This window comes from Schistocerca serialis, chromosome 1, assembly GCF_023864345.2.
Source record: "Schistocerca serialis cubense isolate TAMUIC-IGC-003099 chromosome 1, iqSchSeri2.2, whole genome shotgun sequence".
Lineage (NCBI taxonomy): Eukaryota > Metazoa > Arthropoda > Insecta > Orthoptera > Acrididae > Schistocerca > Schistocerca serialis.
In genome coordinates, this window is record NC_064638.1 from 208490829 (window position 1) to 208518162 (window position 27334).

A 27334-nucleotide genomic window follows, 5' to 3' on the forward strand; every position below is an offset into this window, starting at 1 on the left:
CATGCCATTTGAATACAGTTTTTGCCTTGTAACTTATGTGCATCAAAAGAGATATTTTTATCTATTTTGTGAAGAAATTTTGTTACAGTGCTCGCTTATTTCCAAGTCCGTATCGATCTTAGTGCTGAGTCTTCCCTCAGACAGCGCTTTGGCATTAGGCGGTTGTTTCTGTGTGTAATTGCTAACTGCAGCTTAGCTGGAGGCGTGTGAGGAGGAAAGAGGTGGCTGCCTTGGTGTGGAAACAGTTTGGCTCAGCTGGGGTTGTTTGCGTCTGAACACCAAGTGGGGCCCGATGGGAAGACCGGACCGTGATTTTACGGTTAATAGTGTGGACAGCGGCGTGCCGTTTAACTTGATTCACAAGGGGAGCAAACTTTCGCCTGTTGTAGTTTGTCGAGCCTGAGTTTGAAATACCTTCTATGTGCGGCGGGATGTCATTTCGTCCTCCTGTCTCTCCGTCGCTGGGATTGCTGTCCTCGTTTACCATCCCATGGATGTATATCGATGGGGTACGCTCCTCTCCGTACTCTACTAGACGATGGTGATGGAAGTGCTTTGTTCAGCCACACGTTAGTCTGAGTGCTTTGTGTTTGATCTTCAAGTGCATAGTCTTCGAGTGGCACTCCTTAGAGTTTGCCTTGTGCAGTTAGATTGGAGTTTATTTTGTCTTGTGGTGCTTCCTATTTCTGTTAACGAAGGTTAAGCTTGATTCGGCACTCCATACAACACTTGGCACCGCAGCAGGCGGGTCGGAGCCACCTTCACGGATAAACAGAAGCCTTTGGACTGAGAGGTCTTGTGTTTTGCATATTGTTCATAAATTGTTGTTTTGGTATTAAGTTGGCTGAGGTTTCTTATGGATTTCCCGGCATTTGGTCTGTTGTCCGGCCTGGGCTAGGTCTCATTATTTTAAAAGTCGGTCCTTGTTTTGGCTTAGTACGATTTTGGTTTACTGTCGGGTGGTTCTGGTAGTACACTGGATTGCTGCAGTTGTGTTGCATTTTGTATGGGGCTGTGTGCTCGGAGCCGTGGAGTACCATTTGTGTGAACTGCTTCACTGGGGAGTACTGATCAGGCCATTCTTGGTCCTCTGCTGTATGAAATGGTTTTATTATTATTTTAAAGTAACATTATCTCTTAAATGATTTAATTCTTGTTGCATTTATTGCAACTTGGGTACTGAGAAATTTAGTAGTGTAATTACAGAAGATTTAATAGTGGCACATGCTCCTTTACCTGTTTCGCAATCTGTTAATTACCGAACTACCTTAAGCTCATAGTCATATGCTGTGATTTTCTTAAATTATTGTATTTTTATGTCATGTTATTGTTTTTTTTTAATTTGCTGATCACTGGTGTACTGTTCCAAGTATTAAAATGTTTCAGGTAACTATTACTTGGGTGGTACGCGTGGAACCGCAATGGAGAGAGTAGTTGCGTGCCTTATGTGTCCGTTGTTGGCGCGGCCTGGTGTCCGTTGTTTGTTTTGGTGCGCCTGAGTTAACTATTGTGTTGCCTCCTCCCTTGCGGCCCCGTCGTGTTCTTCTCATAAACATTTCCTTCACGGCATTTTAGTTAATTTTATGCTAGTATTATTTTAATTTCTTACATTGGTAAAATTGTGTTTGTCATAGCGGAGTTGATGTGCCATTGTAAATTCTTAAACTCCATTGTGTGTGCCCTTCGTGATACATATTGTTTGTCATAATAGAGTTGAGTATGGCAATTATAATGTCTCATATATCATGATGTGCGTGTGTAGCGGTGCAATAAATGGATGATTGCTATTTCTGTTTTTGGCGCCCTTCATGCCTCCTTTCTCGTCCCTATTGGTGCGCTATCCTTATACTTATGAAGGTAAGCCACATCAAATTTCAACAGAAAATTATTGATATGACTTTTCTCTAAACCTAAGATGTTACACAGTTCATGGTTTTAACTGTATGTTTATCGCATAAGATGATGCATATTATTTGTTAACATATATTTGCTTTATTTTGACAGAATAAGGCAGTACTGGTTTGTTCAAAAAAATTTAATTATCATAATGTTTACATACATAAGTATAACAGGAGTTATTTACACTGGCATTAAATGAAATCAAATATGTATGAGTGTGATTGCTCTTATGATATTACAAGTATTAACACAAATACTGGCTTGATTGACTGACTGAAATACTGTTTTTGAATTACTACATTAAATTTTTATATCATAACCAAAGATGTAATCATATTTTATGCAACAGACACACAAACACTGAGAAAAATGTAGATGGTTTTTGTCTGATAAAAAAGTGTTTCTAGACATTAGCAAGGTGATAACAGGTTCCATATTACATATCATCGACAACAGAATCCTGTATGGCATTTAAATTTCTACAGACTTCACAAGAGCCATAAAGTGAAGAATAAAGCCACTTTTCATAATTATGTAAACAATATCATTTTACAACACAAGTAACAATAATTTACATTGTACATGATGTGTCTGAAAACTGATACAACATTATGTATTAATGTTCTTTTACAGTTTGTCTTGTTACCACTGCCTCACTGAAACATAATTTTTTTAACAATATGTACAAAGTAATTCAGCAATGTGCAACACTGACACCTACATATGCTTAAAGATGGAATATCTGATGTGTGTACTTAACTGAGACATAACTAGCCAAGTATTAAACATTGATTAATATGTGACATGAATTTCTGATATGCATTACATTTTAAAAGTGAAATAAATGATTATTTTGATTTGATATACTTTATTTACTTATCTTAATGATTTTACTTATGCTGTTGTAATATGTTTTGTTCCTTTAACAGTTTAAAATGCAGCAAAGAGCATTACAAGATTTAATGAGAATGCTAAAACAGTCACTGTGTTATCATTGGTCATACATTTCCAGCAAGCCCACTATCTTTGAACAATAAATAGCTTACTTAATGAGGGCTTTGACTCCCTTGGAGCTAGCATCTGTACAGACCAGGCAGCAAATCTGGGGCTCACAGAGCCTAAGCACTGTCTCAGTCACTGCAACCATCATCTTACTAGTTGCCACTCTTGCTGTTCTTCCATTCCACAAAGAGAAAGTAAACTCCTGCAGCATAGGCCAGGAAGTTGAACAATCCGAACACCTGCAATCAACGTTCATTAGTTATTAATTTTAGTGAATGATTTTTTCACAGTCGTCAAAAAAGTCTCAATGACAACAACTAAAAGGCAATTATTCAAATATTCACTTATTACAATAATTTTGATCTGATTTACATTTCTACCAAATCAAAAGCCATCCATAATTTTTATATTATTTTACTGATGCTACAACAGAGACAGCTGCAAAAAAAGTACATCGCACTTTTCTTCTTTTAATTTTTTTAAGGTCTTCCTCTCTTTTAGCTAAGCTCCTAAGGGAGGTTCATTATTAAAATCTAAGATATGTTTGTTTACCAATTACCAACAAAAATATTTGTTTACACAAACCAATTTTGAATAACACCGTGGACATTGGTATTACATTAAATGACAGCTAATCATACACTCAAATTGCTTTTGTTAAATTTGTCTGCTTGTCAATTCGATAATAATGCCTGTTGTGAACCAAGTAGTTGATTGTGCATTTCACATTAATTTTATATTGCATTGTTAACCAACTTACTGACTGGTGCTTTTATATGATTTAAATAAATCACATGAGTAAAATAATGAGCACACATGATAAATACATTAAGTCTCAAAACTGGTTTGTACAAATAAATATTTATTGTTAAAGGCTGCCACACACTCAGTCACACTGGACTCATGCGAACCATGGGAAAGAAACAATGCATACAAACATCCAAGCTAAAAGGCAAACCTGTTATCAGTGATAATAGAATGCAGGGCACAAATTATGCTAAACATCATGTTATCTGTGAGCCATATGTGTATTACAGTTATGAAATGGCTACTGTAATGGTGCCTTACAAATATTCCATAAACGTAAAATGAGAACTAACGTGGAAATGGAATGATTCAAAAACCATTAGACAAAGAAGAATCACAGAGTGGCTATGAAAGGTGGGCAAAATATTGACAGGGATGAAGTAGAAAAATAGATAGGATGACATAAAAATGGCTAATATATAAACAGTATGTCAGAGGGGCAATAAATGAATGGAATAGAAGTTTACTGTCTCATAACATACCATTTCAAGGCAATAAATTAATATGCAGGAAACTCATCAAAACACAAAAATTTCTTAAAAATCTTAGTATACTGTACTGGACAAGTAATTGATGAAACACTAGTGTATATACTGTAGTTGCAACTTCTTAGCTATTTTTCAATCTATGTATTACATTTTTCTTTTTCTCCTAGTGGTAAATGAATTTCAAAAACCACTGTTCATTGAACTCTGTAGACTGAGTATTTGTTTTGTGGGCACACCCTGTGTAACTTTGGAATCAGATTAAAAATGTGGGTTTCCGTTGTGAATGAAGCACATGAGAACCTGATAGTGTAAAATCAGATCAGTATACTGGATGCCAGTGCACTGCTCACCCAAGCGCTGCAATCTTAATATGAACAGAAGTGCATTTTTGGCTGGGGATTACTGTTGAGCAGGTGAACATTTTCAATCTCTCTCTCTCTCTCTCTCTCTCTCTCTCTCTCATGTGCCACACACATTGTGAAGGCATACTTTGATTCATACAATCAATATACAAAGAATTCAACATAGACAGTATTTGATGATCCCAGAGTGTAAGGGATGGCTACTATTTTAATGCTGCCACAACATATTTGTAGTTGTGAATAATGCATCGGCTTTCTTCTGTGAAGTACATTTTAATTGAATCTGAAGTAACTTTATGTTAATGTTTTTATGTATTAATTCAACACATTTAGTATTGTTTTACATTGTAAACTTACATACTTGGTCACATTTGTATGAATTATGGAACATCCATGCTTCATTGATTTACAGTGGCGGTCAAAATAATAGAGCCACCTGGCAAAGGTTTGGAATAAAGTGCACATTTATTACTTGACATGTTTGAACTATGATGGAAACCATTACAACCGAGTCACATTGTACTACAGTCAGTTATATCGATAACACAACACAAAATAATCAGTAATAATCGATAATATTCAAAAGAATACCAGACCACAGGGTCAAAAAAATAGAGCCAATTGAAACAAATATATTTTACTTGATCTCAGTCTTATGAAACGTACAGGAACAGTCTTTTTTGCATAGGACTGCATTAGTACTTCGTGGGGTAACCCTTATTTTTTAGGATTGCCCTGCACCTCTTACCCATAGAGTCTACTAAACGCCTGCATTCGTCACTACTGATCGCATACCAGGCTCTCTGGATTTCTTCCCACAGTTTTTCTGACAATGTAGCTTTTGAGCGGTCAATTCTCTTGTCTAAGATCTCCCATAAGTTCTCAATGGGTGATGCGTCAGGGGACTGAGGTGGCCACTCTAATACTTCGATATTGTGCTCTTGAACAAACTGCCTTATGATTCTTGCAGTATGCTTTGGATCGTTATCGTGCTGAAATTTCCATTTCAGCGGCATTTCCTCTTCAACATAAGGCAGCATCACATTTGCCAAGATGTCTTTGTACATTTCTGCGTTCATTATGCCGTTGATACGGTGTATTGGACCAATGCCGTACCACGAAAAACATCCCCATACCATAACACTTCCGCCACCGTATTTCACAGTTTTTAAAGTGTACTTGGGATTAAATTCCTGGTTTGGTGGGCGGCGCACATAGACTTTTCCGTCTGAGGCAAACCTATTAAACTTGGATTCATCGGACCAAAGGATGTTCCTCCACCTAGTATTAGGTTTTTGTTCATTTCTCCAGGCAAAGGCTAACCTTTTCCGAACATTAGCTTGTGAAACATGTGGCTTCTTTCTTGCAATGCGCCCATTCAATTTTGCAGATCTCAGTCGTCTTTGAATCGTTGAGGTTGATGGTTGAACATCATGTTCGTCGCTAAACAAAATGGCTTTCAGTCGTGGTGTTGACAAAAATGGGTCTTTCTTCACTTCCCTAGTGATGAGTCTGTCTACGCGAGGAGTAGTTACACGAGGTCGCCCCCTGTTCTCCACCTGCGGCTTTGTTTGTTTTGACCATCTCATGGCGTTCTGGACTCGTTTTCGCGAAACATGCAAGACATTGGCTATTTTATTCATGGACATCCCACTTTTGAACATCCGGAACATTACTATACGCTCATCTTCACTGGTATGCTTTGCTCTGCCCATCGAGACGAATGTAAACAAAACCACACGTCAATTTACATACAAAACAACTGCATAAAAATCAATTTAAAGGCACATGTGTAAAGCGGCTCTATTATTTTGACCCATAAGATTCTTACCTTTATGCCTCTTTTCACACGTCTAGCTCAAACGCTTCCTTTCGGACGACTAAAGATAGCAGCAACGTCTTCCCTGATGTTGTCTACAAGGGACTGACAACACGGCACTCGTGGCGATTTCGCGAACTAATAGCTATCCTAGTTCTTAATCTCGTCAATAGAGGTGGCTCTATTATTTCGACCGCCACTGTATGTCAGGGCTACTGTAGCAAAAGTTAATGTGCAAACAGCCAGAGAAAGTTATCTTTCTACCTCTCTGAAATGAGTATACAGAAGTATACCCTTCTTGGTACTGCCCTGTGTTATCTATCACCAGCATTTGACTTGAACTTTCAGATTGACTGTGTATATAATTAGAGATCACATGTCAGAGTTTGATGGCTGTAGCAATTTCTGCATACCATGGCATTCCAAAGTGCAGGAGTGGGCTGGACTGTAAATGAATAGCAATTCCTTAACATAAAGTCTGGAACTGGCTTTGTAATGATGTGGAATGTGTCACTTTAATATAAGACTTTAGACGCGTTCAAGCACATGCACGCCCCCCCCCCCCCCCCCCCCCCACACACACACACCAGAATAGTGGTTGGTTGGTTAAAAAGAGGGGGGAGGAACCAAAGTGCTAGGTCATTGAACCCTCATTCCAATCAAAATAATTCCACAAGGACGGGAATAAAATAATCAAGACATACAAAACACAGCTGGAAGAAAGAAGAAAACCACATGAATGACAGAAGAGCAACAAACACTATGATGGACAAAATCAGACAAGAAAACCAGAGAGATGCAAGAAAGATGTAAAAGATATCAAAACAAGAGAGTAGATTACCTTGGCTGTCTGACCATGAGAATAAAAAGGAGAAGCCAGCTACTCTGCAATACATTAAAACCTCCACCCTAAAAGCATTAGTGTGGAGGACACAGAAGGACATGTGCTGAAACTTAGATCAAATTATAAAACCCACCCTCATGAATACAACGTAAAACTAAAGCTGCTGTTGAGGCATTGTCATCAAACACTGAAGGTAGGGTGCTGGGAAAGTAAAAAGTCTGCCACAGAGTGGCTAAAAGTGGGCAGTCCAGCAAGAAGTGGATGACCGTCATTTGTGAACCACAGCAACACCAAGGTGGGACCATGTGATGGAGGAGGTAACCATGCCTTAGGCACATATGGCCAATGCTGAGCTCGCAGAGGACACCTGATTCCATGCGGGAGGACCGCATGGAAGACTTCCATACATTCGTAGTTTTCTTAATGACACGCAATTTGTTGTGCATACTGTTATGCCATTCTGTCTCCCAGAGCCAAAAAACCCTGTGGCATAACACAAATCACAGGTCAGTTTCAGAGATGCCCATCACCGGAAGCAGTTTCTGCATAGCCTGTTTGGCCAGCCTTTCGGCAAGTTCATTGCCTGGGATTCCAACGTGTCCTGGGGTCCACACAAACATCACTGCCCAATGGGACTGTTCCAGGGCATAGACGGACTCCTGAATGGATGCTACCAAGAGATGGCAAGGGAAGTACTGGTCAATAGCTTGTAGGCTGCTCAAGGAGTCAGTACACAGGAGAAATGACTCGCCAGGGCATGAGCATATGTGCTCAAGAGCACAAGATATGGCCACCAGCTCTGCAGTAAAAACACTGCAGCCATCTGGCAAGGAGTGCTGTTCAATACATCCTCCATCAACATAAGCAAAGCCTACATGACCATCAGCCATTGAGCCATTGGTGTAAACCACTTCATCGGTCTGGTACATGTCGAGAATCAAGAGGAAGGGATAGCGGAGAGTTGCGGGGTTAACGGAAACCTTAGGGCCATGTGAAACGTCCAGAAGAATCTGTGGCCTAGTTTTACACCATGGAGGTGTACATGAATGGACCTCGATGAGAGGTGGAACGGGAAGCACTCCAGTACAGACAGAAGGGACCAGATGCAAACCACAATCGTAAGCCCTGACCTGGGCTGCCAATGTAGGAGATGAACCGCCGTGGTTGGAGAAAGGAGATGGTAATTTGGATGCACAGGAGAACTACATATGTGTGCAATGTAACTGGTGAGCAGTAGTGCATGCCTAACCTTCAATGGAGGGACTCCAGCCTCCACCAGGACACTGGTCACCAGACTCATTCTAAAAGATGCCGTCGCTACACAAATGCCACAGTGGTGCACTGGGTCAAGTAAACACAACACTGAGGGCACCGCTGAACCATAAGCCAGACTCCCATAGTCAAGGCAGGATTGAACAAGGGCTCTGTAGAGATGCAGCAGCGTAGAGCGATCGGCGCCCCACTTGGTGTTGCTCAGGCAGCAGAGGGCATTGAGGTGCTGCCAGCACTTTCACTTAAGCTGATGAAGGCGGGGTAGCCATGTCAATCAGGCATCAAAAACCAGTCCTAAGAATCGATGTCTCCACTACACTGAGTGGATCGTCATCAAGGTAAAGTTCTGGTTCTGGATGAATGGTGTGACACTGACAGAAATGCACGACACACGACTTCGCAGCTGAAAACTGGAAGCCGTGGGCTAGAGCCCATGACTGCGCCTTGTGAATGGCTCCCTGTAGGTGCCGCTCAGCAACACCAGTACTGGAGGAGCAGAACAAAATGCAGAAGCCATCCACATACAGAGAAGCTGAGACTGACGGCCCTACAGATGCTGCTAGACCGTTTTAGCCACTAACAATAGAGAGACACTCAATACAGAGTCCTGTGGAACTCCATTCTCCTGAATACAGGGGGAACTATGGGAGGCACTGACTTGGACGTGGAAAGTACAGAGAGACAAAAAGTTTTGGATAAAAATCGGGAGCGGGCCCCAGAGGCCCCACTCATACAATGTGGCAAGGATATGATGTCACCAGGTCATGTCATATGCTTTATGTAAGTCATCTGGAAAAGGCTTTTCGGAGGCAGACTCGGGGGACACAAGATTATCAGTGGTAGAGTGACCCTGGCGGATGCCACCCTGACATGGATCCAGTAGGCCACGTGACTCCAGTACCCAATCAACCGCCGACACGCCATACATGCCAGAATAGTGAGAATCAGATATGTGAGGATCAATATCTAGTTTGCTAATAAAACTAATAAGATTGCTTTGTTAGTTGACAGTATTCTGTACATTCTGTATCTGTTTCTCTTTTTCCCTCACATAGTTTGTCAAATTTCATTGTACATTGGTATTGATTCTCTTTATCATACAATTTAATTATTTTTAATTGTGTGGAGTAAAGTAATTTCAAAATCAGGAACAGTGGATTAAGTAATGTTTGACATAAGTAACTGTTACAGCAGTGAGACATGACATATTGGTAAACCAAAAGCCTATTCTGGACTATTATTAGAACAGCATTTTTTGCACTGGTTAAGTGTTTTATATCAAATTATGAATCTTATGGGCCATAGTGAGAATCATTTCTAATTGATGGTTGAATTTTGTGTTAAAAACAATGTTGGGAGTGTATGTATTACATGGAAGGTAATCCAAAATATTTACATTGATAACCAGTTGATTCACTAATTTGGGTTTTGCAAAACTAGTTTCTGCAGTAGTAGTAGTAGTAGTAGTAGTAGTAGCAGTAGTAGTAGTAGATTTCAGTCTAAAGCCTTGTCTGATGCATCCCTCCACATTAGTCTATCATGTGTAGTCATCTTTATCTCTACATAATTACTACAACCTACATCTATATCAATATGCTTGCTGTTGTCAAACCTTGGTCTATGATTCTCTACACTTCCATCCTTTAAGAAACTGAAAATTCCTTGATGCATCAGTGTATGTCCTATCTATCTATTCCTTCTTTTAGTCAAGTTGTGCTATATATTTCTTTTTTCCTCAGTTTGATTCAGCACCTCTTCATTAGATATATGTTCTACCCGTTTAACCTTCAGCATTCTTATGTAGCATCACAGTTCAAAAGCTTGTATACTCTTCTTGCCTGAATTGTTTATTGTCCATGTTTTATTTCTGTACAAGGCTATACTGACAAATACTTCCAGAAAAAACTTCATAACATTAAAATCTAATCTGATGTTAACAAATTTCTCTTTTTGAGAAATTATTTTCCTATTATTATCATCAATCTGTTCTTTATATTCTGTCTACTTCAGCCATCATCAGCCATTTTAGTGTCCAAATAACAAAACTGATCTACTTCTAGTGTCTCATTTCCAAGTCTAATGCCTGCAGCATCGCCTGATTCAACGTGACTATATTCTATTACACTTTTCTTTTACTTTTGTTGTTGCCAAGTTTACAACCTCTTTTCAAGACACTATTCATGCCAATTAACTGCTCTATCTAGTCTTTTGCCATCTCTGACAGAATGGTGTGGGTTCCTGTAGTCATGTCCTAGTTCATGAACCACAGGCAACGTATGAGTGGCCAAGTAAGTGGTCCCGACAGTCGGGATACCAGTTACTTTGGAATAAGGCTGGGCATCTCGGACATATTCTGAGTCGTGGTTACCTTTGTGCTCATACGGCAAAGACTACCAAATCCACCGGTTAGTCCCTCAGCCGTTAGGGGTAAAACCCAATGGGACTCGGGGCAAGTAAGGCTAGCAACCTGCTTCCCTGGTACTTTAAATATGATGCTGGCAACAATCAGAGAAAAATGCCTCGGACCTTTGGAGGTGACGGAGTCCCACCTCTAACTGACAAACCAGGGACTCCAAAGATACGACTTGGCAAACAAATGGTAATGAGATGGGGCGCTATTAATATCAATGGGGGCTACTCTGGGAAGAAGGTAGAGCTGGCAGAGGCTGCAAGTAAGATGGGGCTGGACGTTTTAGCTGTTAGTGACATTCGGGTAAGGGGTGAGAAAGAAGAGGAAGTGGGAGAATACAAGGTCTACCTGTCAGGAGTCAAAGCTGGAATAGCACAATGGGGTGTAGGGCTTTACATCAGGAAAGAAATGGAGCCCAGCGTAGTTGCAATAAGGTATGTAAACAAACGACTGATGTGGATAGATTTGACAGTGTCTAGCAAGAAAATTAGGATTGTGTCAGTATATTCGCATTGTGAAGGGACAGATCAAGATAATATGTATAGTTTTTATGAGGCACTCAGTGATGTAGTTGTTAGAGTAAAGGACAAGGACAGTGTTCTGCTCATGGGTGATTTTAACGCCAGGATTGGAAATCGAACAGAAGGGTATGAAAAGGTTATGGGTAAATTTGGAGAGGATATGGAGGCCAACAGGAACGGGAAACAACTCTTGGATTTCTGTGCCAGTATGGGCTTAGTAACCACAAACTCCTTTTTTAAACATAAGAACATTCACTGGTATACTTGGGAAGGCAGGGGAACCAGATCTGTCATTGACTATATAATAACAGATCAGGAATTCAGGAAGGCTGTGAGGGACACACGTGTATTCAGGGGATTCTTTGATGACACTGATCATTATTTAATCTGCAGTGAAATTGGGATTGTGAGGCCGAAAGTGCAGGAGGTCAGGTCCATTTGTAGGAGGATAAGAGTGGAGAAACTTCAGGATAAGGAAATCAGGCACAAGTACATAACAGCGATCTCAGAAAGGTACCAGTTAGTTGAATGTAGTCAATTACAGTCATTGGAAAAGGAATGGACAAGGTACAGGGACACAGTACTAGAAGTGTCTAAAGAATGTCTTGGAACAGTAGTGTGTAAAAGTAGGATGAAGCAAACAGCTTGGTGGAATGATACAGTCAAGGCAGCCTGTAAAAGGAAAAAGAAGGCATATCAAAAATGGCTACAAACCAGAACCCAGGTAGACAGAGAAAGTTATGTTGAAGAAAGAAACAAAGCCAAACAGATAATTGCAGCATCCAAGAAGAAATCGTGGGAAGACTTTGGAAACAGGTTGGGGACTATGGGTCAAGCTGCTGGAAAACCATTCTGGAGTGTAATTAGCAGTCTTCGAAAGGGAGGTAAGAAGGAAATGACAAGTATTTTGGACAGGTCAGGAAAACTGCTGGTGAATCCTGTGGATGCCTTGGGCAGATGGAGGGAATATTTTGAAGAGTTGCTCAATGTAGGTGAAAATGCGATCAGTAATGTTTCAGATTTCGAGGTAGAATGGGATAGGAATGATGATGGAAATAGGACCACATTTGAGGAAGTGGAAAAAATGGTCAATAGATTGCAGTGCAATAAAGCAGCTGGGGTGGATGAAATTAAGTTGGAACTCATCAAATACAGTGGAATGTCAGGTCTTAAATGGCTACACAGGATAATTGAAATGGCCTGGGAGTCGGGACAGGTTCCATCAGACTGGACAAAAGCAGTAATCACACCAATCTTTAAACATGGAAACAGAAAAGATTGTAACAACTATAGAGGTATCTCTTTAATCAGCGTTGTGGGTAAAATCTTCTCAGGTATTGTTGAAAGGAAAGTGCGAGTATTAGTTGAGGACCAATTGGATGAAAATCAGTGTGGGTTTAGGCCTCTTAGAGGTTGTCAGGACCAGATCTTTAGCTTACGGCAAATAATGGAGAAGTGTTATTAGTGGAACAGGGAATTGTATCTATGCTTTATAGGTCTAGAAAAGGCATATGACCGGGTTCCTAGGAGGAAGTTATTGTCTGTTCTACAAGATTATGGAATAGGAGGCAAACTTTTGCAAGCAATTAAAGGTCTTTACATGGATAGTCAGGCAGCAGTTAGAGTTGACGGTAAATTGAGTTCATGGTTCAGAGTAGTTTCAGGGGTAAGACAAGGCTGCAACCTGTCTCCACTGTTGTTCATATTATTTATGGATCATATGTTGGAAATAATAGACTGGCTGGGTGAGATTAAGATATGTGAACACAAAATAAGCAGTCTTGCATATGCGGATGACTTAGTTGTGATGGCAGATTCGATTGAAAGTTTGCAAAGTAATATTTCAGAGCTAGATCAGAAATGTAAGGACTATGGTATGAAGATTAGCATCTCCAAAACGAAAGTAATGTCAGTGGGAAAGAAATATAAACGGATTGAGTGCCAAATAGGAGGAACAAAGTTAGAACAGGTGGACAGTTTCAAGTACTTAGGATGCATATTCTCACAGGATGGCAACATAGTGAAAGAACTGGAAGCAAGGTGTAGCAAAGCTAATGCAGTGAGTGCTCAGCTACAATCTACTCTCTTCTGCAAGAAGGAAGTCAGTACCAAGACTAAGTTATCTGTGCACCGTTAAATCTTTCGACCAACTTTGTTGTATGGGAGCGAAAGCTGGGTGGATTCAGGTTACCTTATCAACAAGGCTGAGGTTACGGATATGGAAGTAGCTAGGATGATTGCAGGTACTAGTAGATGGGAACAATGGCAGGAGGGTGTCCACAATGAGGAAATCAAAGAAAAACTGGGAATGAACTGTATAGATGTAGCAGTCAGGGCGAACAGGCTTAGATGGTGGGGTCATGTTACATGCAGGGGAGAAGCAAGGTTACCCAAGAGACTCATGGATTCAGCAGTAGAGGGTAGGAGGAGTCGGGGCAGACCGAGGAGAAGGTATCTGGATTCGGTTAAGAATGATTTTGAAGTAATAGGTTTAACATCAGAAAAGGCACCAATGTTAGCACTGAATAGGGGATCATGGAGGAACTGTATAAGGGGGGCTATGCTCCAGACTGAACGCTGAAAGGCATAATCAGTCTTAAATGATGATGATGATGACAGAATTACAATGTCATATGTAAACTGCTTGGTATCAGTGAAACTGTACAGACTGAATAACACTGCGCATAAGCTACAACACTCAGTCTCTTCTCATGTGCTGCTTCCCTCTCATATTCTTCTACTCTTTTACACCAGACACATTACTATACATGTTATAAATAATCTTTAATTCTCTTTATTTTATTCCTACTACTGTCAGAATTTCAAAGTGTGGATTCCAGTCTACATTGTCAAAAGCATTATCTAAATCTAAAAGTGCTATAAACATAGGTTTGCCTTTCTTTAACTTAACAATATATGGAGAAGTTAGACTGATACTCACCATAAAGGTGACTCACTGAGTTGCAGACAGGCACAACGAAAAGACACTTTCACATTAGCTTTCAGCCACAGCCTTTTTCAGAAATGGAACCGCGCGTGTGCACGCGCGCGCGCGCGCACACACACACACACACACACACACACACACACACACACACACACACACACACACACACACACAGTGTGTGTTCAGTCAAAGGTCAAGCAGGCGGCACACTTTGGTTCATTGGTAGACTACTAGGGAAATGCTATCATTCCAAAAAGCAGATTGCTTGCAAAACACACATGCTATCCATCCTACAACATTGCTCAAATGTATGGGACCTGTACCAAATAGGACTAACAGGAGATACCGAATGTACAAAGAGGAGGTCAGGACAAATGCTTACCAGTTTGTCTGACCCATTGCAGAATGTCAGAGTAAAAACTGAACTGGCAGATTCTTGAAGAAAGATGAAACTATTTCAAGAAAGCCTGCATATAAAATTTCAAGAATCAGCTTTAAATGTTGAATCTAGGGATATACTGCAGCCCATATGTATTGCTCCCGCAGGGATCACAAGGACAAGATTAAACTAATTGCAGTGCTCACAGGGGCATTTGAAACAATCATTCTGCCCACTCCCCGTAAATGAAAGAAACAGGATGAAGTTGTAATAACTGGTGCAGTGGGCAGCACCCTCTACCATGCATTTCACGGTGATTTGCAGAGTATGGGTGCAGATGTAGATGTAAAGGCTGGCCTGACCTACAAACAGGAACAGGCAATCCTAGAGACTAAGTTTTGGCACATGTAGTTTTCCCCACACCCCAGAAGTATTTCTGTGTGAAGTCTACTTGGAGAGAATTCATTCACCCACAAAACATTACCTACATATTTTTGTTAGTTATACATAGCTGATAAGGTCACACATGTGACTACCGGTACCCCATAAAGTTGTCATGAGCACAAAGAATTCTCTAACTCATTAAACCCATTGAACGTTACTGGGTATAGATGCATGCCATCTCACAGATTCCATGTCCGAATAACATAATGGCAAACAGTTGCAGTGTTTTACTTTTTAATCTGTCACACTAAATGTAGTTAACAATACAACCATAACCTATGTCAACAGTGATATCACCTCCACTTATTGTATTAGTATGTTATGATAAGTCACATGCTGAGTAGTGCAAAGGTGCAGTTTAGAATGTAGGAAGCACAGCAATTCACTTCTACTCTCTTCCATGAACCTTCCACCCATTTTCCAATTGCTGACTTTAAACTGGACACATATGATGGTTATACAGTGTGTAACAGCTCAACAACCAGTAGTACACCATCACAAGAGGCAACAACCTCTTCTTTAATATATGTATGGCTTATGCATTCGGGAGGACGACGGTTCAATCCCGTCTCCGGCCATCCTGATTTAGGTTTTCCGTGATTTCCCTAAATCGTTTCAGGCAAATGCTGGGATGGTTCCTTTGAAAGGGCACGGCCGATTTCCTTCCCAATCCTTCCCTAACCCGAGCTTGCGCTCCATCTCTAATGACCTCGTTGTCGACGGGACGTTAAACACTAACCACCACCACCACCACCGCTTATGCATTAGAAATACTCACCCCAGCAGCAATATTACTGGATTTCCAGGAGGAGTAGTGAAACTCAGACCAGATGGCAAGCTGCACAATGAATGCGATCAAGTACAGCAGCGTCATCAGTGCAGTGTTCAGCAGTTCCTGGAAATGAATAATATTCACATTACAAACATGCAAATTCTTATCTTCCATATTCAAGTGTGTTTCTTTCACATTTCATTAACATTAAGTTTCACCACTCATGTTCATCCTTACACCCACAGAAAAATGTTCAAACAATAAACTGTGAAGGAAGTGAGTGAGAAACTAATGGAAACATTAGTTTATAAATTCACTTTTTTCATAGCAAAAAAATAAGGATACAGGAAGTAAGTCTGGTACAAAATTAAAAATAAAGCTATATCATCTAAAACAAGACACAGCAATATTCTTGCCTTGCATATATCATTCCATTTGAAAGCTGTAACACTACAGTTTTTAGGTGAAATAAAAAAAACTGTTGTCTGCATAATGTTTCTATGTCATAATTTAGGTACATTACAGTTGCTTTTCCGGGTAGCAGATTATTAGGTGTTATATCCTTTTCATCTACATGAACTGCAGAGCAGGCAGAGCTAAAAGGCTTGAAACTATTTATGTTCTCCAATTCACACCATTCCATTAATTTTGTCAGTGCTTTTGTGTAATTGCACCCTGACTGGATTTATGTGCTTCTGGTTTACACAAAGAAGACAACATGATAACATCAGACAAACTATATGGAACAGGTTTAACACCTAACATTTTGTGGGTGTACATTATGTGATCTCACAGAATGTAATGTGTGTCACCTCAGGCTATGCTTCTGAATGTTTCAGTGCCTCAGTGAAAAACGTTTCAGGAACGGTAGATTAAAGACTATATATATTGTATATCTCATAGTTCCTTGTAAGTTATTGTTAGCATGGCCAGATTTACAGACAGTGTCCTTGCCAACAAACACCATCAATAGAAACTGAAAGCTTACATAAAAAATAACTTTTAAGCTCACATGACAATTTTTACTGCCAGAAGTAATAGCAAAACTATAAAAATGCAGTACAGGCATGATAAAAAAATACAATAAAGTTACACCCTCTGACATAAAGTACAAAATAAAATTTTATGGGAGTATATCTAATGTAAAAGCACATAGTAATTTATCAATAACAGATACAGAAAAGTTATTATGCCTATACTGCATTTTTAAAGTTTTTCTAAGACTTCTGACAGTAAACATTGTCATGTGATTTGAAAGGTTACTTTTTATGTAAGATTTCATTTTCGCTTCATGGTCTTTGTTGTATCTGATGTCTGCACGTTGTATGCTCTGGAATATAGAGGGCACTATGATGCCAACTGACGCTGCCATTTCTCCTAAAACCTATTGTCCACAAAATTTGTCAACATGATTCCTAACCACCCTTTGTATGTGCAAGAGTACAAGAACAATGAAGTAACATCACAAACACAAGGATCTGAGATTGCAAGGACACATCTGCAGAGATCCCAAAATTCTTCCAGGAGAAGAGACCAGTTGAAATTATCTTCTTTAAACTACGAACCTTCAAAGAAGTTCTGTAGCTATCTAGGTGGTCAGAGAGAATTTTTCAGTTGGTTGCATAGTCATGTTGAAAGGGAAGATAAGTGGCACATTCCATAAAAACATTTATTGTGGCCATAGTTACTGAGCAAGGAAGGTGAGGTTCCCAATAGGACTTCTTCCAAGGGGATAATGCCCCTCCTGACTTGGCTTTCAATGTTCAATGTTACTCTGGCATGGATAAAATAATAATGCGCTTCCTAAATCTACACAACTCCCTGATTTGAATATCCTTGAATCACCGTGGTCAAGTCAGCTCAATTATACAGAGAAACTAGGAACATGTCGTATGTGCTGAAATTTGAGGTGTGGCAAATTTTGAGTTAACTTACAGAAAATTTTTGCAGACAAGGTTGTTGTCCACTTACACTGTTACAACAATACAGGCAAGGATAGAACAGAAGCCTTAGAAATGTGGCACTGCAGAATAATTTTGAAGATTAGTGTGGTATCACATATCGATGCCACCCGGTCGGCATCCTGCAATTGGCAACATATTTGTGAGTTTCTGTCATATATCAACAACTATAATGCAGGATCCAGTGGACCCAATGGTGCCTGCCCACTGAGCCACACCTCCAGCAACTATCGATTACGAGTGCCCTCTTCCACCATAATACAGGATGGACAGGAGCAGCCACACCACCCACTCATACTGGCAGCCACTTCACAGCACAGTCACGGCTCTGATGCCATCATTTGTGCTTTAGTTCAGAAAGCCTCATCCCTGTTGACATTGAGAACTGAACTCTTATTTCTTGCTGCTACATTATTTGTAAAGAGTCTTACTACACTTGGAGAAATACAAATTAAGTAAATCTTCTGTTTGCCATGTTAACCTGTTTACCAATCATTTCTGCTCCTGTCCAATTTTCCTATGATGACAGTTGCTGCACCACTCTGTACCCTACTCCTCCTCACCATTGTGCATGATGTTGCACACAACAATTAGCTTGGTTGATCGAGTACCTAATGAGGAGGTATTTTATTGAATTGGGTACAAGAGGGCTTTACAACACAGAGTGACTAAAAGAAGGGGCAGGTTGGTACAATACATCCTGAGGCATCAAGTAACAGTTAATTTGGTAATGGAGAGAAGTGTCAGAGGTAGAAATCATAGACTGAGGCTTGACTACAGTAAATACGTTGGAGTGAATTGTATGTTGCACTAATTCCAAGTAGATGAAGTTGCTCACACAGAGTAGACTAGTGTGGAGAGCTGCATCAGACCAGCTTTTGGAGTGAAGACTGCAACAAATGCAGTATATTAGAAGTACTTTTCATTGTTTGTCTGTTCTATGTATCGAATCTATATCTCAATTTTGGTTTATCTAGAAATTTAAAAGGACCATTTTACCAAAGGCTTTGCCCATGTACACACTTGTCACATATATTTTATATATATATTTAACATATTTCACTCATGTTTGTACAAATACATCATCTCTACCTGTAGCGAATTTCGCACTGTTGTTTCGTTTTTACACAGCGCATGCTCGGCTATGTGTGGTACAATGGTATTATCTTGCAGATATATCCAGCAGTGTATTTGGATACTGTGAAATGTGATGTGAGCAGAGTTGGTAGTAAAGAAGTAATAAATCAAAAAGTCATGCCCCTATCCTTTTGGGAGGAAGGTGGTTTATACCTGGTGCTTTCCATACAGTACGTGATATGTGTGCCAAGTTTCATGGACATCAATCCCATGATTTAGGAGGAGATGTGGAACATACATACACTTTTATAATATGTATGGATATGTTCCACATTTCCGTTTCTGTGACTGGCTGAATGTGCAAAGTTTGAAAAGGACACCTCGTATGTTCGTCAAACTGGGTGATTTATTTCTATTGTCAATCGAGTGCAAACGTACACAGAGACAGAAAGGCATAAATGAGCTGATCTGCAGGGCAGTGAAACTGACCGTGAGTATCCAGTTAATCGGCAGCTTGAGGGCCTCGCGAATGTTGAGTAGGTAGACGAAGACCCAGATGAGTGTGGCTGTGAAGCTGACGGCGGCAACGAACAGGAACCAGTGGGTGCCCGACAGCAGGGCGGGTGACGCGCATGCCATGCACACGATGCCCAGCACCTGCAACATTGGACATGCTCCATCATAAGCCGTCCTCTGCAAGCTGATATGAGACACACGTGTAGCTCATAATGTGCCTAGTGTGACATGTTGACTATACGTAGACCAGTTAATGGTGTGTCTTAAGTGTAACATTCCGAGTGCCTCCATCCTCATTCTTACGTGTAAGGTATTTCAGGGGGAAGAGTAAACATTTTATCAAGTAGCAGTATAGACTAACATTCCATATAACATTTGTCCAGTTTTTGCTAGCTACATCTGTTACAACGTAACAGGCATAAAGAGTGTACTGTAAACATAAACTTTGACCACAGGCTCTGGCATCGGTATCGATCGACCTTCGTATCATCCTCAGCCAATGTTGTCACCGGATGTGGTGTGGCAGAGTGTAGGGCTTTCCCAGCCGTTGTCGCTTTTTGTAACATGGAGCCCTATTACTCGGACAAGTAGCTCCTTAACTGGCACCACGAGGCTGAGTGCACCCCATTCCAGTCCTTCCAGCCAGGAAAAATACCTGGCAATACTGGAAATCGAACACGAGTCCTCCATAGCAGTCAGGCGCGCTAAACCCTATGGAGGCGGCTTAAGCAAAGACAAATGATTGAGTTCAAAAAATGGTTCAAATGGCTCTGAGCACTATGGGACTTAACTGCTGAGGTTTTCAGTCCCCTATAACTTAGAACTACTTAAACCTAACTAACCTAAGGACATCACACACATCCATGCCCGAGGCAGGATTCGAACCTGCGACCATAGCGGTCACGCAGTTCCAGACTGTAGTGCCTAGAACCGCTCGGCCACTCCAGCCGGCGATTGAGTTCAAAGTTGATTTTCATAAATTTCACCTCTGACTACAACGCACTTTCTAATTCTCTCTGAGGTCTTCTTGGAGTTAATTTATGAGGGTAGCACATCGGTTCCTTTCTTGTGTTTATTATTCCTTTGTGTAGACTTCGCCTTTCAACCATTCCCACAGGCAAAAGTCTAATCGTGGTGACCAAGAAACGTTACCATTTCTATTAAAATTATTCCTATAAACAGTCATGATCGCATGTATGTTGTGTATTTCGTTTGGGACCGGTTTCGGTCATTTATAAGACAATCATCAGACAATTTTTTACTCTTTGGTGACAGCAGAAGCCAGTGGCGTGGAGCAGACCGCTCTGGAGGCGTGTGGAACATTGGCTCCTGCTGCCACCATGGTTTGCCGATGGTCTTATAAAATACCGACACCGGTCACCAAACTAAATATACAACGTACATGCGATCATGATTGTTTTTCGAAATTATTTTAATATAATTTTACCGATCTCTGTTTTTCCTTACGACAATGTTCTAGATAATTTTGCGACTATTTCTGCCGATCCATCTTACGGGGCATGCTAGGTCTAGATGATGGATCGGATGGATTGGCAGAAATGGTCACGTTCTTGGCCACCAAGCTCTCCAGACCTTACCCCTTTCGAGTTTTGCCTTTGGAGGTGGTTGAAAGGCGATGTCTAAAAAAATGCACTGATCGCTCGGACTGTGAATAGTGCTGTCCTCATAAAAGAAATCCAAGCCGATCTCTGAAGATCTACACATAATACTCTCAAGAGAATATGAAGGCACACTGAAGTCGTTGATAGAATTTATGGAAGTCTACTTAAGCATTTGGCTTTGGCTAACAACCTTCTGTTAGTATTTGTCTGGGCTACACTTTAGCAGCTGTATTTCTGTAATAAACGGGTTATTACATCAGATGCGCTTCCGAACTCTATGACACAGCTCGCATGTCGTCGGCGCTCGTTCGTCTAATTTTTTCGGGCTTCAGTTTGTGGTGTTTATTGACGTTTAAGATCCGGTACCAACCTCAAGACCCATCTCCAGAAAATGCACTGTTGTGCTTTTTTATCCCAAAGTGTCGTGGGAATTATTGCTTCATAAGCTCAACGGTTTTGGGGTCTGAGAAGTGGATCTTCCCATCACAGCTGTGGCTCGAAAATGTTCGGGTACGTCAGTCACACGACCTGGACCATAGTGTAAGAGGGGACCAGGTTGGTTTTAAGGAACTCTAAGGTCACAGGTCGTTCATTCGACTGGAAAAGTTAAGTCGATGTTGTAATCTGATTTGGGAAAACTTCTGCTGAGAACCAAACCAATTCAGCGAACGCGCTCATGTAGACAATTATGAAGTGAGCTGGAAAAATGTTCTTAATCAGCTTAATTAGCGTCTAGCGACGTCAAAATCGAAGAAACGGGCACGTCTCAGAGAAAAACCTTAACGACATTGTTAATTAAGGAGTAAACAAGCAACTGAGCTGACAAACTCATCATTTGGTCTCTTTCGGAAACACCAGGAACCGTCAGAAAAGACGCTCTGCTTAGGGATTTGTAAACCTTCAAAAGATTGTCGCTTTTCGAATCAAAAGCTTGCGGATGAACAACTATTTTACTCTTGACTCTCGTCCACAATTTCCATGTTACGAGTGAACTCATATTTTGGTGGCAGGAAATAGCTGTTATCGATATGTGTTGTATGGGTAGTGTCTAAATCTACTTGTCGCCGTGGTCCACCCTTAATTTCCTGACTATCAGATGATTTTAAAACAGTTTTATTTATCCCGTAACTACCGACATATTTTTTGTGTAAGCTTTTTATGCCAGTTTTCTGCTATAATTTGTAAAGTATCGATCGAAATACACGTAACGTTATCAGTAATTACAGTACGATTTTGCTAAGATGGGGCCCAGTAGTTTGCTGGCCTCGATGACACGATAAGCGAATGTGTGCAAGTAATTCATTTTTAAACATTCTGGAACGCTCGGTGAAACTTAAAGCAAACAAAAAATCGATTTTGCTAAGAATAGCGTTCCTATATTTTAAAGAACTCATTGCAATAGGAGCCTTATTAGGACAACGCAAGGACTTTTCACGAAGTAATAGTATAGTAATCTACAAAGCAGCTCAAATAATTCGATTCTTGCAAATTAGCAGATATCACTATGCTCTGATACCTACCAATGTAAGCAGGACCGCCGACTTATAAAAAATACTGTGTGTGGGGGGGGGGGGAGGACATACTGGTGGTCTTGACCAGGGAAATTTTATAAATTTTAGATGAAAAATAGTGAGTTTTAAAGTTTTTTTAAGCATTTTAGAGTCATATGATCAACATTAGAACCCCGACAAATGGACTCTGGATAACTCGACACTCCGGGAAAATAAGACAAGCCTAACACATTTTTTGGCTTTGAAAAAAGAAACAAAACATAAATACGCACGGTATTTTCGTAAAAAGCTAATTTAATTTACAGTAATAATATGCTTATAGACTATTACAGAGGAATGACTATATAGCGCTGAAAAGACTGAAATTATATTTAAATAAATCCTAAACTATCATTAAAAGAATAAAGCAAAATATTGCTGTCGCACAGTAATGGCACTTTGATTAATAAGTGAAATAGCTAATTTAAGCTTACTCTGAATAAAGCTCAGGGTTCATTAAATAAAAACAATATCTCAAAGTTAATGCTTTAATACAGTGAATAAAGTTAATACAGTATGCCTAATACTTTCAGTCAAAAAGTATGTAAATAGCGGGTTTTAATTGGATCTTACACCCTAAAAATATTTAAGTATTTGAAAATAACTAATACAGTACTATAGTAATACAGAACTAAACTAGTACTAATACTTCGAAAATGAAAATTTAATATTATGTATGTATTTAATTCTCTATTTTATAAAGATTTTTAATATTGCTCTAAATGTCATTATTTGATCTAGAGTGTCTTTAGAAAGGTGCAAATGTCGACCTCTGACTGGATTAATGAATATGAAGTCGTTGATGACTGGTCGGATATCCAATTCATCCAAACATCTCGGTGGGCATGAAGAACAGCCAAGTTGTTCACTGGCTTCTGTCCCATTGTTGATCGGAGATATGACTTCAAACGTCTAAGGGCGCTAAATGACAGTTCTGCTGTTGCTACCGTGATTGGAACTACTTGGAGAAGCTTAATGCACTTCGCTACTTCCATTAACATTTGTCCAACTGCAGGCTCTTATGTAAAGCGCTTTCTTATATCACGCATGTTTTTTAAGACCAGTTGTTTTTTATTAGCGCTATCGGCTAACATATTCAAGTGTAAGTGCAGTGTCTCAATGTCTAGGTCGTTTTTCAAAAACTCAGTTGATTTTTACAGATTTGTTTCACCTCTGTTTACTAAAAGCAAGCACTCTTGTTCAACTGCAATGACCTGTGTGAGTCCAGTTGAAGCAAACAGCTCAGTAATGCAAGATTGCACCGTTTCACAAACTTCAATGTAAATAGCTTTGTAGTATTCCTTTGGTCTTTTGAAAGTGTGCAGTGAGCTGGCTTCGTTGTTTTCATACTTCTTTGGTATACTTCGATTCCGAGGAAGTGAAGGATCATCAACTTGTGAAGGTTTTGCTTTTAAATGCGATCCCCAAAAGTGTTCAGAACTATCACGCCTTCCATTCAATATACAAATCAAGCCCTCATATATTTTTTCCAGATCAGCAATACTTAGATGAGGGCATTGAATTTTTTCATTGAGATCCTCTACTGGTTTCATTGCATGGAAATGAGAACTAAAAAGAAATAAGTCTTGAATTGTAACATTGACTCAAGGTAGCCTGCACATTTGTAACCTGCCTCTGTTTTGCCCTCTGCCAAAAATGTTTCAGAAAACTCTAGAAGTTCTTCAAAGTTTTTCAATATTCTAAAAATACTAGAAGTTCGCATAGTCCATCGAGTCGGGCAAAGGGGTCGTAGACCAGCTTGGTCGTTGGTACCCTCACAGCGTATGCTTCTAAAAAGTCCCATCCTCTTATTGGATTCCCTTATGCTGTTTATTAAGTCCTTGGCTAAAGCCATAATATCCCTCATAGACGTAAGATGGCGGAGACTGTCTATAGCTGCCAAGTCTAAACTGTGAGCAGTGCAGTGCACGTAACGTGCTTTTGGTTGTATATCCAAAGTTAACTTTTTTAGTCCTTTGAGCCTACCTCTCATATTCGAGGCACCATCATAGCATTGTCCTCTTAAGTTATCCACTGACAAATCAAGACGAGCTTGTTCCCAAAAAATAAGTAGGATTCTCAGCCAAAATGTAGTAGCTCACTGAAACAGGGCATTTTTCCAGATAAACTGAAATACCCTACTGTTAAACCATTGCATAAAAAAGGGGATAGATCTGATGCTAACAATAACCGCCCGATCTCACTTCTGACAGCTTTATCCAAAATTCTTGAAAAAAGTAACGTATTCAAGAGTAGCATCAAATATTTGTAAAAATGAAGCACTAGCAAAATGTCAGTTTGGTTTTCAGAAAAGCTTTTCAACAGAAAATGCTATATAAGCTTTCACTGATCAAATATTAAATGCATTGAATAACCGAACATCACTCATTGGGATATTTTGTTATCTCTCAAAGGCTTTTGATTGTGTGAATCATGAAATTCTTCTAGACAAGCTTAAGTATTGTGGTATGAGTTGGACAGTGCACAAATGGTTTAATTCATACTTAACTAGAAGAATATAGAACGAAGAATGGTGCCCCACAGGATTCAGTCTTGGGTCCCTTATCGTTCTTAATATACTGTATATTAACGACTTGCCACTCTATATTCATGAAGATGCAAAGCTAGTTCTTTTTGCTGATGATACAAGCACAGTAATCACACCCAACAAGCAAGAATTAGCTGAGGAAGTTGCAAATAATGTCTTTCAGAAAATTATCAAGTGGTTCTCTGCAAATGGACTTACACTAAATTTTGAGAGAACACAGTTTATACAATTCTGTACAGTAAATGGCATAACACCATTGATAAATATAGACTATGAGCAGAAGTCTGTTGCTAAGGCAGAATACTCCAAATTCCTGGGTGTGTACACTGAAACGGTTAGTTTCAGCTACTTATGCTATTAGGGTTATTGCAAATTTTGGTGATAAACATATCAGTAAATTAAGCTACTATGCCTATTTTCATTCATTAATTTCAAATGGCATCATATTTTGGGGCAATTCATCATTAAGAGAGAAAGTATTCACTGCACAAAAGCGTGTAATCAGAATAATAGCTGGAGCCCACCCAAGACCACCTTGCAGACATTTATTTAAGGAACTCAGAATATTCACAGTACCTTCGCAATACATATACTCACTTATGAAATTTGTCATTAATAACCTATCCCAATTCAAAAATAACAGCGAAGTGCATAGCGACAACACTATAAGAAAGGATGATCTTCACTATTCTGGATTAAATATCACTTTGGGGTGAAGTACGCTGCCACAAAAATCTTTGGTCATTTGCCAAATAGTATTAAAAGTCTGACATAATTTAGCTCTTGAGGGCTCCAACATTTAAAAGCAAATTAAAAGAATTTCTGAATGACAATTCCTTCTACTCAATAGATGAATTCTTAGATATGAAGTAGTAACTGTAAAAGAAATAAATAAAAAAAATAAAATTAATTATTTCGTGTAAAGAAAACATGATAAAGTGACATGTTCCACATCATTACGACATGTCATTCATGATCTGTGGAACAAGGATTAATGTATGTATGCATGTATGTGTGTACGAGCATAACCATCTTTCAAAATACTAAACAGAGTTTTTGATTCAGTGTTGGGGGTCTCGTATAAGCCAATAAAGTCTTCTTTGATGATTAAGGAATCATCGACAGTACTAGTGCAAAATGCCACTTGTTCGTGAATCGAAGAATCACTTGTTTCGTCAACCATAATAGAAAAATGTTCAGTCTTCTTGACTGAAACCAATACCTTTCTCAACAGACTTTCCTAGTCGATCAATAATCTTGTTTTGAATATCGTGGGACGTCACTTATATCCCGAACGCCCTAACCAATCTTTAAACTCAGGTGTTTCATTCTTTCAGAGTTCGCTCTAATTGCTAGTCCTTGTCGGCATAGATATTGCACGGTAGTAAAAATTGTTTCAAGAGCTAAACGGCCTTTCTTCATATCACTATCTAACTGTTCATTCAATTGGGAGGCCACACTTCGGTTAGTGATAGAATTTAGTTTCAGAACATCTTCTCTATGAGTAAACGTATTTTCATGAAGACGGAATTTTTCCAAAGCCTTTTTCCATTTAGAAAACCCACGGAAATAAATTGCATCTTCTTTTTTTTGGAGAAAAATTTAATAGATTTTAGCATCTGCCTCTATGCAGGTTTTGCAAAAAACTTCTTCGGTAGATGCTTCATATTCTAGCCATGTACACTCCTGGAAATTGAAATAAGAACACCGTGCATTCATTGTCCCAGGAAGGGGAAACTTTATTGACACATTCCTGGGGTCAGATACATCACATGATCACACTGACAGAACCACAGGCACATAGAGACAGGCAACAGAGCACGCACAATATCGGCACTAGTACAGTGTATATCCACCTTTCGCAGCAATGCAGGCTGCTATTCTCCCATGGAGACATCGTAGAGATGCTGGATGTAGTCCTGTGGAACGGCTTGCCATGCCATTTCCACCTGGCGCCTCAGTTGGACCAGCGTTCGTGCTGGACGTGCAGACCGCGTGAGACGACGCTTCATCCAGTCCCAAACATGCTCAATGGGGGACAGATCCGGAGATCTTGCTGGCCAGGGTAGTTGACTTACACCTTCTAGAGCACGT

At 39.8% G+C, this 27334-nt stretch overlaps 1 protein-coding gene across 2 annotated transcripts in view; it reads right to left on the minus strand.

Annotated features, from left to right (window-relative positions):
- Window positions 1–2020: 2020 nt before the first annotated feature.
- LOC126465952 (uncharacterized) overlaps window positions 2021–27334 on the minus strand; it is a 464506-nt gene continuing 439192 nt past the window's right edge. For both annotated transcript variants that reach the window (XM_050096346.1, XM_050096345.1), the window contains exons 2-4: window positions 19494–19661; window positions 15973–16089; window positions 2021–3140 (exon numbers count right to left, since the gene is read on the minus strand). In XM_050096346.1, the coding sequence (XP_049952303.1) occupies window positions 3054–3140; window positions 15973–16089; window positions 19494–19661 (372 nt within the window). In that variant the 3' untranslated portion in view covers window positions 2021–3053. The remainder of the gene's footprint in view (window positions 3141–15972; window positions 16090–19493; window positions 19662–27334) is intronic.